This window comes from Sitophilus oryzae, unplaced genomic scaffold, assembly GCF_002938485.1.
Source record: "Sitophilus oryzae breed Bouriz unplaced genomic scaffold, Soryzae_2.0 scaffold_690_pilon_pilon, whole genome shotgun sequence".
NCBI lineage: Eukaryota > Metazoa > Arthropoda > Insecta > Coleoptera > Curculionidae > Sitophilus > Sitophilus oryzae.
Genome location: NW_022147296.1, coordinates 582308 through 596584, shown reverse-complemented (window position 1 = coordinate 596584; position 14277 = coordinate 582308). Strand labels below are relative to the sequence as shown.

Below are 14277 nucleotides of genomic sequence, written 5' to 3'. Positions count from 1 at the left end.
TATCCCAGTATACTTTTACGTTTTCGTTTTCTACTATTTTTTCAGGTAAGTATCGGTAGTAGGGTGTAATTTCATTTAAAATATTTTCTTTTTTACAGATTTCTTGGTGTAGAATACTAGCCACCCGGTTGTGCCTGTCCAGATAATATCGCGGTGCAAGATAGGTACATCCAGAGCAGATGTGTTGAATTGTTTCCGGAAAGGCATTGCATAGTCGGCATCTGTCAGTAGGTAAATCCTTTTTGGCTATTATTTTTAGGAAATTTTTAGTTGGTATTTGCTGGTCTTGTATAGCTATAATAAATCATTCGGTCTCAGCTCTGAGCTCTCCATCTCTAAGAAACCGTAATGACAGATTTCGGTGAACGTCTGGGTTATATAAGTTGGATGGATATCTTCCATGCAAGGCTTTCCCTTTCCACTCCTCGATTAGTTCCTCAGCACCCCTAGTACCTGCAGGTAATCTTTGACCTGCTAAGTTTAAAGGTGTGAAATTCCTGTCGGCGGTCTTAATAGTGAAAGGAGAGGGTCATTTGATTGGTCAAAGTAATGCTGCAGACTTCTGATGTGCTTTTCATGCATAGCAATGAGACTAATAATTCCTCTTCCACCTTTGTCCCTTGGCATGTAGAGTCTAATGGTTAAAGCATGGGGGTGGTGTATTCGGTGCCTTGTCATTGATGTTCTGACTTTCCTATCGAGAGACTCCAGGTCGGTTTGTGACCATTTTAGAACTCCGAATGTATTAAGAATTACAGGTGCTGCCCATACATTGATCGCAGCTATTTTATTCTTCGCATGAAGCTCTGTTCTCAAGACTTTACAAACCCTCTTCATAAATGCATCCTCCGCAGTCTTTTTTATTACTCCATCATCAATTTTTAGAGCTTGATGGATACCAAGATATTTGTAGGTTTCACCTAGATGTAACGGTGAGAATGTTATTTCGTTAGTTAAAATAATCTCGTTAGATTCTTCGATTTTCCCTTTTTTACAGTGCAAGAATGCACATTTTTTCATACCGAAATCCATACGAACAGCTTGGCTAAAGGATGCTACAAGTTCCATTTGCCCTTTAAGTTGTTCTGGGTTGCTCGCGTAACATTTTAAATCATCCATGTAAAGCAAATGGGAAATCTTTACTTGGGGATTGTTCTTCACAGCATAGCCATATTTGCTAGACTTAAGCATAAAACTTAGTGGGTTTATGGCCATGCAAAACATTAGTGGGCTCAAGCTATCCCCCTGGAATATCCCTCTTCGGACTTTTAATGGTTTGGTTTGATAGCTGTCCCTTGAGGAAGTAACGAGAAGAGATGTTTGCCATTGCTGCATTAAATATTGAAGAGTTCTGACTATTGAGGTATCTATCTTGTAGATCTCCAGAATTTTAAGTAGCCATGAATGTGGTACAGAGTCGAACGCTTTCTTGTAATCGATCCAAGCGATAGATATGTTTCTTTGGTTTTTATATGCTTGCTTTCCGATTACATTATCAATTATAAGCCACTCTGTACTTCCTCTAGACCCTTTTCGGCTGCCGTTTTGTTCTCTTGCCAGTATATGGTGATTTGTTAGGTGTTTTGATATTGATTTTTCGAATACAGACGTGAAAATTTTATATATGACTGGTAGGCAAGTTATTGGCCTGAAGTTTTTAGGATCATCAATAAATTTATTTTTAGGTATCATATGCGTGATGCCCATGGTGAAAAAAGCAGGTATTGTTTCAGCGGGATTTTTTATTGCTTGGGTCAATTGTATTGCCAAGACTGCATGGACATGTGTGAGGTGCTTCCACCAGTATGCCTGGATTTTATCAATTCCGGGTGCTTTCCAGTTTCCTAGTGAGCTAACGGCCTGTTTAATATCGTTCTCTGTTATCTGGATTTCCCTCATTTTCGGTAAATCTTGCGTGCGGTGTATTTCTTCTTTAATCCAGTAAGCATCTTGATGTTCTTGCTCATTTCCCCAGATGTTATTCCAGAAGTTATACATTTCATCAGCTTTAACAAGCGCCCTATCAGGTTCTTCTTTTTGGGTGCTCAGTGCTCTAAGAAACAACTTCTGGTTGGTAATAAATTGTTTATTTTGTTTGCGCCGTTTTTCACTCTCATTGTATCGTCGCAAACGACACCCTAATGCAGCTATTTTTTGTTTCAGGTTGTCCATAAATTCCCTTAGGATACGAACGGAACCAGCTTCCAAGTTATTTTGTCGGATGATATCATTTACTATTCGTTTGGTTCTGTTCGACGGGTTATCATTTGTTAGGTATGTATGTAGTACTCCAATAGTTACCCTAATATCTTTTATTTTATTTTCCAGTCTCCTCTTCCAAGGTGGTATTTGAGGTTTATGATTTGATGATTGCGCCATCTCTCCTATCCTCAATCCGGTAACATGACAGACAGCAGCAGCGGCGCAGTAGATTAAATCACATGTGTCCTGAAGAGATAAACTTTGCGGTAAGTATTGGCTTAATGCTCTATTCATGATGGCGACAGTTGACTTTGTTTGATTATTATATTTAATTTTAGGAAGCCTTGGACGACTTAAGAAGTCAACACCACTATATTTCATACGGTACTCTTCAAATATCCGTCCAATTTCTTCGGTTACTATATTTTCTTCAGGGTGTGGTATGACCGAGTGCCGTGATTGTCTGCGAATTGAAGACGCGTGTTCACGGGATTGAGGTGTGTTGTGGGTGGTCTCTGAAATTTCATTTAGGTTGTCATTCTGTTCCTGTTCCGGGTCTTGTGTTTCTGCTAGTACTGCTTGCTTTAGATGATCCAGTTCTGCGTTTGATATGACTTTTCTACGTAATACTGAGCGTAATTGGTCTGCAAGTTGTTGCGATTCTCTAGGGAAATCGGGTCTAAGACTGATCCACTGTTCATAAAGCCGTATTCTATATCCTGTCTTGTTCTGTTCGCCATTAGTTGCCCTGTAGTATGCGCGTATCAAATCTAGGTTATCATTCCTGGTCCAGCGCACACGTCTCGTGCGGGGCTGCGGGTTAGGAACGGGGTCATTTTGAGTACGACCCAAGTTTTCTAACCCTCCATTATCGGTGCTTTGTCCGTTTCCGTCGCGTGACCTTGTGGTACGATTTCGCGTTGGGGCGCCACTTGCTTCGCCTACCTCCGCTAAGGTCGGTTCAGTCTGGCGAACAGGCGCCGATCCTCCACCTGTCGCATCCGAGGCTTGTTTTCTAGTTTGTAGAACCGATTATTTTATCTTCCCTTGAAGGGTGGTTAGCCCGCCAAAGGAGAGTTGTGACCGTCTAGGGTCAAGTTTTGTGTTATGTGTCTGTATGGGGATAGGTGTATGGGAAGATAGTCTGTATTAGTGGAGCCCGCTCCCGTCGGGGTATGGCACAGGCTGTACGGCTTGCCCTGGGTACCGTAGCGGACACAGTAAAGAACCCTATCCCGGTTACTTTCCTCTGTCTGGCCTGACTATATGACTAAGTACTTTTTACTAAAGTACTTTTTTATTTATAAACATTTATTTAATTCTGTTTTTAGTATTTGTTCTTTTAGCAGCAACATAGATACATTATCTGTAAAAATTTCAACTGTCTAGCTATAACGGTTCATAAGATAGACCTTTGTGACAGCGATAGATTTTGTTTGGGCGGATAGCAAAGTCTAAATAGTAATAGGGTTCCCGTTTCTACTTTTTGGGTCCGGAACCCTAAAAAGACTCAAAGTCTCGTTTTGTTTCTACTTCTTTTAAATTTTAAACCAGGTCTTTTTGGATGCCTTCTTAAAATACTACGTTTTGCTACGAAAAAATATTGGATAATGTATGTTAAATTATTGTAAGGCTGGACCATATAATTGGTGGCTTGCCGTCTAATTTAACATGGCAAGTACAAAGAGAGTCAACTTGTTCCTATATGCACTGTGACATACACATTACACAGATTGGATTTTAGCGTAGCCAAACCTATTAGGAGCGACACGTAGATACTAGGTCAGGAAATGATAGCCAATCAGAACTACCAGACATTAAACATGGGCTTAAATCGACCAGTTAAGACGAATTCTTAATCGGATAACTTCGATTACGTACAAATTAATTTATATAAGCGATACCAATTAAAACTTTAGTTACATAATCGAGGGCGCGATTTTTAAATTCATTGTTGCCAACTATGGATATATTCGGCGCCGGGCTGACTAACTGGAATTTGCATTTCCCGCTAGGGATTGAGGTGATAGCTCCACTGTAAAAAAATGCCAAGTTGCCATATTTATTAATTTATTTCCTTATATGGTTATTCGTTTTGACACTTTAGTTTTGTATTATTAGTTTTTAGTTTAAACGAATTGTGTTGTGATACTTTAAGCTTAAAAGTTTTTACTTGCAGACCTTGCTGTCGAACTATAACGAACTGTTGTTCTTTTTAGAACTTCTTTTAGTGCGAAGTGGTACAAGATAGCTTCATAGCCGTTGCAAAAATCGCATCGCAAATTTATTAGAACGTTTTGAACAGGAAAGCGGTAGTAATGGCCCTGTATGTCCCTTAAGTGCTGTTAAGGAGTAGTGCTGGAGTAAATAATAACTGTTTATATATTTATAATTAATTTATTTTTGTTTCCTAAAATATTTTGATTAGAAGAAAATGTATTAAAATAGGCAATGCTGCACCGGTCAAGCTTAATCACGTGATTAAGAGTTTATTTGATACGAACTATGGTAATCGCAAAACAATTTCCGGTGCATGTGATCAACTTTGAGTGACAAGATATGGCGACAGCGCTGCCAGATTGTGATGGATTTATGAGATGAATCTTAATTTAAAATTGACAAACAACATATTTATTATATCATTTTTTAAAGAGTTTTACGTTTTATTGTTAATTTAATAACTAATATTTTAGTGATTAATTATTGATTTATTTGTTTTATAGCTTATTTTACTTATCGTACTACATATCGTTTACTACCTACATATTGCCAAAAACTAGTCCATTATGAATATTATTATAAGCGTTATGGGTTATTTACTTATTTATTGATGTACGAGCCCTAACAACTATATGTTGGGACAAGATCATATTTTGGAATTATTGCCTTGGTTTTTCAAAATGACTGAAAAATATAAATTTATTTTTTAAAATATAACCATAGCCATATATCCTAACAACTTGACAATATTTTTATGAATTTGTAAATCAATCCATATTTACAGTAGCGGATTTTGTTCATAAAAGGACAAATTTGCTGACAACTAAATGTTGGGACAAGTATTTTTAAATAATTAATATCATCATAGGCGGCTTTGCTATAAACGTCACAAATGTCGCAAACTGTTTACTTCAGCATTGACAGCTTGTAAGTAACTCGATACTTTGAGTAGTGAGATTTACTGTAAGTAATTTTACTTTTTTTAATTTTCAATTTTGTTAATTTAATTCAAAGTAATGGTCCGTGGAAAAGCTACAAATCAAAAACTACGCGAAATTTTCATTCGTCAATACAGTATGGGAAAAACAATTCGAAAAATTTCTGATGATTTAAGTATTCCAAAAACCACCGTCTTTAATATAATAAAAAAATACGGCGAATCTGTCAATGTAGACGTTAGAGGTAAAAGTTCGGGAAGGTCAAAAGTTGTATCTCAGAGAGATTTACGAAATTTAGTAAAAATTTGCAAGTCTGCGAGAAGAAGTACTCTTCGCGAAGTAACAGTTAAATGGAATACTGTAACTGGTTTAAATATATCAGGAGAATGTTGCCGAAAATATATCCATAAATGCGGTCTGGGGTTTTACAAGGTAAACTTTATTTTGTGTGCATAATCAATTACCTTAAGATTATTGAAGATACAAATTCTTATTTAGGCCAAAGAAAAACCGCTACTGACAGAAATTCAAAAGAAAAATCGCTACAAATGAGCAAAATCTAAATTATCGTGAACACAAAATGATTGGAATAAGGTCATATTTAGTGATGAGTCTAAATTTGATGTTGCGTTGGAGATCATCGAAAACGAATAACACGAAATAAAGCAGGAGCCTTTCATATAAAGATTGCTTAAAAAAGGGTTGTTAAATTTCCTAAGGGGATTATGGTTTGGGGTTGCATGTCAGCAAGGGGTTTGGGCAAATTAAATTTTATAGATGGCACTGTTAACGCCCAAAAATATCAACATATACTTGAGAAATCACCTTTACCTAGTGCTCAACAATTGTTTCTAAACGAAGACTATATTTTCCAACAAGATCGGAGCATCGTGCCATTCAGCAAAATCAACTAAAAATTGGTTCGGTAATAATAATGTAAAAGTTCTATCCCATCCTGCAAGTAGTCCGGACCTCAATGCTATAGAAACTGTGTGGCATAAAATGAAGCAATATTTAAGAAACCACCCTCAACGACCAATTTTTGATTTGCGGACAAATCTGCAGGAAATTTGGGATAATTTTTCTCCTCAAATGTGCCAATCTTTGGTAAATACAATGCCATTAAGAGTTCAGGCAGTTGTTAAGGCCAAAGTTGATGTAACTCCGTATTAAACAAATTTCTTGTTGTGCTGTCCCAATATAGTTGTCAGAAAATTTGGCTTGATTTTGGCAAAATAAGCCATTATCAAAAGTGACTTGTTTGCAAAGTTATAAAAGTATAGTAAAATTGTCTAGATGATATTGTAATGTTTGAATTTAAAATAATAAACAAAATAAATGGAGTCGTTTTAACAAATTCCAATTTTTATAGCAAAAAAAGACCTTGTCCCAACATATAGTTGTTAGGGCTCGTACAACTTATAATACCACAGTAAGAGGGTGCTATTAAAGCACAAACTAATAATCACAGAATTTAATAAAAACTTACTTTGAAAATGGTATAATGTGCTTATCAATCAAACTTACTTTTCTGACTGCAGTCAAGGACCTTTATTGTCATGGTCTTTGCTTCGACTGTTTAAATGCTTCGACATATTTTCAACCCACAAATTTCAAGAAATTCAATACAAAAACTCGAAAATTTACTTCTTAAAAGAACTGTTTGTACTTAAAAGTGCAGTTTTTTAAAAAAAAGCTATGAAAATAGGCAAAAAACGAGAATTACTCACAAAGATTCAACAACACGATATTATACAAAATAATGACTGACACTAGGATAATTGTCAAATAATAAAGGACAACATTGCTGAACGCGGCGCAATGTGACCAACATAGCCATAATAAAATTCGGTTTAAACTAATTTTTGCAGCTAATATTTGTTACAATCATTTGCTCTATAAAGTAAAATGAAGAGCTGCTCGGTATCTTAAAGTATACAACAAATTTAAACATTTTTGCCAAAATTTCATTTAGTCAGGTTTATAGACTTAAAATTGATTTATTGTTAAATAATTTTGTGAGACACCTGTTTTTTTCGGTACTTGCGTGTGCCGTAGCCATTGAGTAAAGCCGTAAGTGAAGCCGGTGAACAGGCAGTTCTAAAAAGTTTTCTAAAATATAGAGGAATATTTAAAAATAATGCACCATTTTCTACATCTTTTTTTGCGAAAAAAAAATCATAGACATGTTCCTGCTATCCATATATCACCCTTAAATGTATTTTCACTTATTTAAGACTCACCCTGTATAAGCGTTTTCAGGAAATGCTGGCCTCGTTATCAATTGAAACATAATACCTGTCTACAGAAGTTTTATGGTGTAGATATCGACTCAGAGGAAGACTCGTTTGCGAGAGCGGGGATCTGCAGTACTTTGAGTCAGATACAAATAGTGAGACAGAATAGTAAATGTATGATATCTGTTTTGAAATATTAAAAAAATATATTTATAATATAATCGTATACATGATTTATCTACATATACTTAAATGGATGAGGCGGCGAGCGTTCCCTGAAAGCGCTAGATAACTGTCTGCACCTGATTTAGCCACGATCTTTTTGTCTGCCCTTTTGCATACGACTTTTAAAATAAATAAATATGACATTCCACCAATCGGCATGCATGTATGCCATAAATTTTTTTCATTCTTCAAATTTCATTTTTTAATAATTTTCGAGATAATTTTTAAAATTTCATGCCCTTCGCGTTGTCTGTCGGCATTTTAGCGACTAGAAAAATGTCTGCCAATAATTTTCCATGTTTCTTAATAATAAATAAAAGCTATTTTTGCAATTATAACCCGTGTACCTTATAATATTTTTAGTGTCAAAATTTCACCCTTTCGATTGGCCATCCCCCTTTAAGCCCCGAGATCGCGCTGGCAGACATGACAAGGATATCTCACACAATAAATTAGCCATGTAACGATGAGAAGGCTTATTATGTAGCCAGCTCTTAGACTATTTATCTTTCACAGAATATTTCACGTAATTTTCGATTTTCAACCAAATGCGATTTCAATAAAGATAACGCATTTGCATTATCCTTCATATCTTATTCAGTTACGTCTAAAAGCAAATCTAATATCAGAAGCAAAATGGGCTGTTATAAAGGGATAGCTTGTCGGAGGAAAATAGCATTATTATGTCGGAAAGCTTGAAGTTTTGTATATAAAGTTACATTATCTTTTTGAAATTCTGTAGAAATAAAGAAAACATGCACTATACCAACATATACGTTTCACATCAGAATATCTCTATGCAGAAACTATAATACAATACGATCGAAAAAAAAACGGTTTTGGCTATGGTTATGAAATGAAGTTCGCTGTCATTTTTTATTTGTAATATTTTATGGGGAATGTCATGGATCATCAGTTCTATGTTTTAGTAATTTTTAATCTAATAATAGAGAAGGCTGGTTTTTCTGGGTTTGTTTGTCAATCAATGTCATTTTTGTGACAGAAATCAAGGAAATATTGAATAAGTTCGAGTGAAATTCTCATTTAATTTCTAAAATTTGTAATAATATTTTGTATTTACATCCAAAAGCAATGGAGGTAGGCAGTAAAGGTAAATAAATTTCATTAACTAAATAGGACCTAGGACCATTTAAACTTATCATGCAGCCATTGTTTCTTAAAGTCAGGAACATTTAAAGAAAACTTGAAAAACAAGACAACAAGTAATTGTGAATGCATAAAAGATAAATTTTATAATAGAGGTATTGAAATTTAGAAAACGTCAACATTTGACGTTTCAAGTATTTGACAAAACCGTTCCGTATAAAACCGATATTTTTCAGGAACCGCTGTTCACCGTAATTTACCGGTCTGGTTCGCCTGGTTTTGCAACGGAATACAGCCTTAGGATGTATTCCGTTGCTTACCTTAGTTATGGTTTTATGTTCCATTTCTATCGGTTTCCTGAAAGTTTTCTTATTACGGAACACGGTTCCTGAAAAATTCCGTTTTAACTGTCACCAAACTAATCAGCGCGAGAAGGCGGGTTTTTCTGGTTTTGTTTGTCAATCAATGTCATTTTGTCATTTTTTGACAGAAATCAAGGATATATGGGAAGTTCGAGTGAAATTCTCATTTAATTTCTGAAATTTGTAATAATATTTTGTATTTACAGCCAAAAGCAATGGAGGTAGGCAGTAAAGGTAAATAAATTTTATTAACTAAATAGTTTTAAGGACCATTTAAACTTATCATGCAGCCATTGTTTCTTAAAGGCAGGGACATTTATACAAAACATGAAAAACAAGACAACATAGATAAATGAAACAAGTTTAGATTGGAAAGTGCCCATAAGGACAATGTAAACACTATTTGGCGCTATTCTTGCAACGGTCGCGACCCAAAACTTTTGAAAATTTCGGAGCGGTTCGGCTTTTTCCGGAATTATATCGCCAAATATTGTTTATTCAAATTTATTATTATTTCCATTTAATTTTATAAATAAAAGACGGTGTGTTGCATACAAGAAACTTTATTTTATATAAGGACGCATGTATGAAATACCTATAAAACATTGGAAACCGACGTTATGCCACGATCCCCGATGGTTTTTGCAGTTCACAGTTCATAGCACAGCTTTTTAAGTTTTTAATGCCACTTTTTCACAATTATCACCGGTTGGAGTAAATAAAACTTGAATTAAACTCACAAGATAACAATTATTACTTTCAAAATGGACGCTATAAACACTTTTTGGAATTTCTTTAATGAGAGCGGTTTTGATTTTGAAAGATTATTATGATTTTTGACTTTGACAAGAGAAAATTATTTCTGTATTTGTTTGTCGTTGTTCTTAGCGACCGCTATAGCAGCGCCAGATCGCGTATAACGGTCGCGACCCAAAATAATTTCGCGACCTAAAATTTTTACGGGCTTTCCAATCTAAACTTGTTGCATTTATCTATGCAAGACAACAAGTAATCGTGAATGTTTTGTAAGCTACTTTTCAATATTAAACTCGAAGAAAACGTAAAAGCAGAGAATAGGTAGCTACATTAAAATGCATAAAAGATAAATTTTATAATAAAGGTATTGAAATTTAGAAAACGTCATCATTTGATTTGGTTTGATTAACAATATGCAATAATGGGCCCAACTACAAAGAGAGTCTCTGAATATGTGGGAGAGGCTGCTAATCAGGATTGATTGAAGTATTCAAGTATTTTAGGTTATTTTCTGTTTTACCGGAAATAATTACAACTTTTGAATTTTAAATAGTACCGCGATATTTTTTACCTTATTTGATAGAAAATGACATTCACAACTGAATGACATGTCATATATCAACTTTTAATATTTTCGCTTATAAAAATAGCATTTTAAGTTTCAATCTAGAGTGCTAAAAACACAACACTAATTTTTAATCAAGGAACCTTGGAAAACTACACTTGATAGTCTAATGTTTCTGTGATGTTTTCTGGCCGGTTAAAAGATGCACTAATCTTATTATTTATTAGTACTTATTATAATACGTTAATAACTAATATAAATAATAAATAATCGTCTAACCAATATTTTGATGGAATTGGTAATATCTGATAGAAATACTGTTATCTGTCGGCGTTATAAGAAGAATAACTTTAAAGTATAACTTTAAAAAGAAATCAATCAAATATATTATCTAAGCTTAATTTTACCTCATTTATTTTTTGACGTAAAGGACGTGTTAAGTTTGAAGGTAATAAATAATCTTCCAAAGTTTAAATAACACTAAACCCCAAATGGCTTAACTACTCAGTTACAACGGCATTATTAATTAAGTTTTAAGTGGAGTATGAATAACAAATAAATTTCAAACAAAGTTAAAGTTAGTCGGTCACGCGACGATGTACGAACTTGAGTCGTATGTACAATTCGCTCCGAAAAATCTATAATATATCAGAGGCGACTCGTTTTTAAAACGATAAATTAAATATTAAAGCTGCAATTAAAGAAAAGCAAAGAAAAAAATGCAGAGCAGTCTTGTGTATTAAGTACATTATTTAGAAAATAAAAAAATTGGTCAAGTGCGAATCGGAATCGCGCACGAAGGGTTCCGTACCATTCATTATCTATACAACATTAGACACTATATTATTATAAACTTTTTTTCCGATTTAGCTGAAATTTTGAATGCGCGTATAAGTAATTAAAAAAAAATGAAGAAACACATTACTAAAAATTGTATTAATCAATAATAAATATGTAAAAAGTAAAAATAAATATGTAAAAATTAAAAAAAAACGATTAAAAAAAAGTCGCCTTGACTAGTATTTGAACCTGCCTTACTACGGCTCCAACGTTATAGCAGCGTAAAGTCCTAGCACTTTAACCACGCGGCCACCGAGGACTTGGCCTATGTAAAATTCTTACTTAAAAGATAATGTTTAGTGAAAGTACTTTTTTATTTATAAAAATTTATTTAATTCTGTTTTTAGTATTTGTTCTTATAGCGGCAACATAGATCATCTGTAAAAATTCAACTGTCTAGCTATAACGGTTCATAAGATAGACCTTTGTGACAGACGGACGGACAGCGAAGTCTTAGTAATAGGGTTCCCGTTTATACCCTTTGGGTACGGAACCCTAAAAATTACACAGGCCGACAAAAAAAAATTTTTTCGATGTAACACAAAGCTCAATAGGATATTGTGGTAGAATGAACCTATCTAATCACGAAAGTGGCAAAAAAAAAGTCGTAACACGTAAGGTTTTTTTGTTACATTAATAAAACATCATTCAATATTACAATATTCAATATATTAAGATAGCTATTCAAAACATGATTTAAGAACTTCTTAAGCCTATATACCGATTATATTTTATAGTTTACACTCCTCAAACATTACTTATACCTAAAAAGTACAAAAACAATCGAAACGAGATCAAAACATAAACAAAAACTTTTACTTTTTCCTTTTATGAGGGACCGCGTCTTCTCTCTTCAAAAACCAACAGTAATCACCCATCATGGCTGGATCCCATCGTCATTGATAACGAATTTCCATTGTCCTTATGTCTTGATGGAATCTCTCACCTTGCTCATCACTGACAGCACCCATATTTTCAGGGAAAAATGACAAATGAGAATGGAGAAAGTGAATTTTTAAAGACATTCGGGCACCAAGCGATTTATAAGCATCTAAAAGCTCATTAACCAATTGTTCGTAGTTCGCATCCTTATTGTTTCCCAAAAATCCCCTCACTACACTAACAAATGAGGTCCATGCTCTGAGTTCCTGCCTGGTAAGCGTGTCTGTGAAATTTGTGTCGTCCAACAATTTCCTGATTTGTGGTCCAATAAAAATACCCTCTTTCAATTTGGCATCACTCAACTGGGGAAAGACTTGCCTTAGGTATTTAAATCCATCACCTTCTTTATTCATAGCTTTCACGAAGTTTTTCATGAGGCCAAGTTTGATATGAAGAGGAGGCAGGAGGACGTCTTTGGGGTCTACAAGAGGGATATACTTGACATTTTGGGAACCCGGTTGAAATTCACTTCTTTCTGGCCAAATTTTCTGTACATAATGATGATTTACTGCACGACTGTCCCACAAACAAAGAAAACAGCAATATTTTGTAAATCCTCCCTGAAGTCCCACTAAAATTCCTATAACTTTCAAGTCCCCACATATCTGCCATTTATACCTGTTGTAGTTGATTCTATCTAAAAGCATGCGCATATTTTCATAAGTTTCCTTCATTGTCACTGAATGGGCAACTGGTATAGAGGGTTTTAAATTTCCGTTATGCAATAACACAGCTTTTAGGCTATATTTCGACGAATCTATGAATAAGCGCCACTCACAGGAGAATGTTCTATAGAAAGTTCCTGCATTAAGCCATCGATATCAGTACATGCACACAACGAATCCTCCATACTGTAGAATGCAGAGAACGGAGCATTTCTTTTTCTAAAAGTGGTGATTTTTGTTTCATTGGCTAACAGATTCCATTCCTTAAGCCGGGATCCAAGAAGTTCTGACTGCTGCTTTGATAACCCCAAGTCACGCACTAAGTCATTCAACTCGCTTTGAACAATCAAATGTGGCTTGTCGGAACCGCCCTCTGGGGTAAAGGTAGGATCAGTACACTGGTCTCCAGAGCTGTTTGATTCAATATCTTCCTTATCTTCCAAAACAATACCTTGCCAGTCTAAGGGCGCGATCGGCACTGGGAGATCTGCACCATGAAGAACAGGTCGTATGGCAGACGGCAAATTGGGATACTCGATCTTGTGCTTTTGTTTTTTGGAAAAACCTTCAGTTTTCGTCAGGCAAAAATAGCAATCGTCAAAATGGTTAGTTGGTTCTCGCCATACCATTGGAACCGCAAATGGCATTTTTTCCTCTTCCCTTTCATCCACTGCACAAGCGACACGCTACAAGTAACGCAGCACACATGAGGAGCCCACTGCTTGTCTTGATCTCCAACCAAAACTCCAAAATACTTGAAGTAGGCTTTCTTCACATTTTCAGAAAATGGTCTGGCTTGTGATTGCACCATAAATTCTCCACAAATGTAACAAAATCGATCAGGAGACACTTTACAACTGCGGCGCGTTTGACTTGACATTTTCGTACTATTTATCTACACGCATAGAACAACTCACGTCGAAAATCAACTGAAAACTGAACTCTCTTATGTTTTTCACAATATATTATAGTGCACAAAATGCGTCCCTTTCAATCATCCCATCATAAAATTTACCTGTATGTAAACGAATCTACCTAGACTTAATACCTGACATCTATAAAATTGACTACCTGCAAAAAAGAGGCGTAATTAGGCAACTGAAAAGTGGTACGTGTAGGAGCTTCAGGAGTATTTTTTCTGTTATTAGAAGCATATTTTTATGAAGAAATTCTGCAACTGACTCGTGTTACAAAAATCATGTCGGCCTGTGAATTATT

General features: G+C 35.1%; 1 protein-coding gene across 1 annotated transcript; it reads right to left on the bottom strand.

The window, feature by feature from the left end:
* Positions 1-480: 480 nt before the first annotated feature.
* On the bottom strand, positions 481-13068 carry LOC115888202. The gene is made up of 2 exons (XM_030907835.1): positions 12399-13068; positions 481-3194 (listed from the first exon to the last, which is right to left on the bottom strand). Exons 1-2 carry the CDS (start codon positions 13066-13068, stop codon positions 481-483), a joined length of 3384 nt encoding a protein of 1127 aa, XP_030763695.1.
* Positions 13069-14277: the final 1209 nt, after the last annotated feature.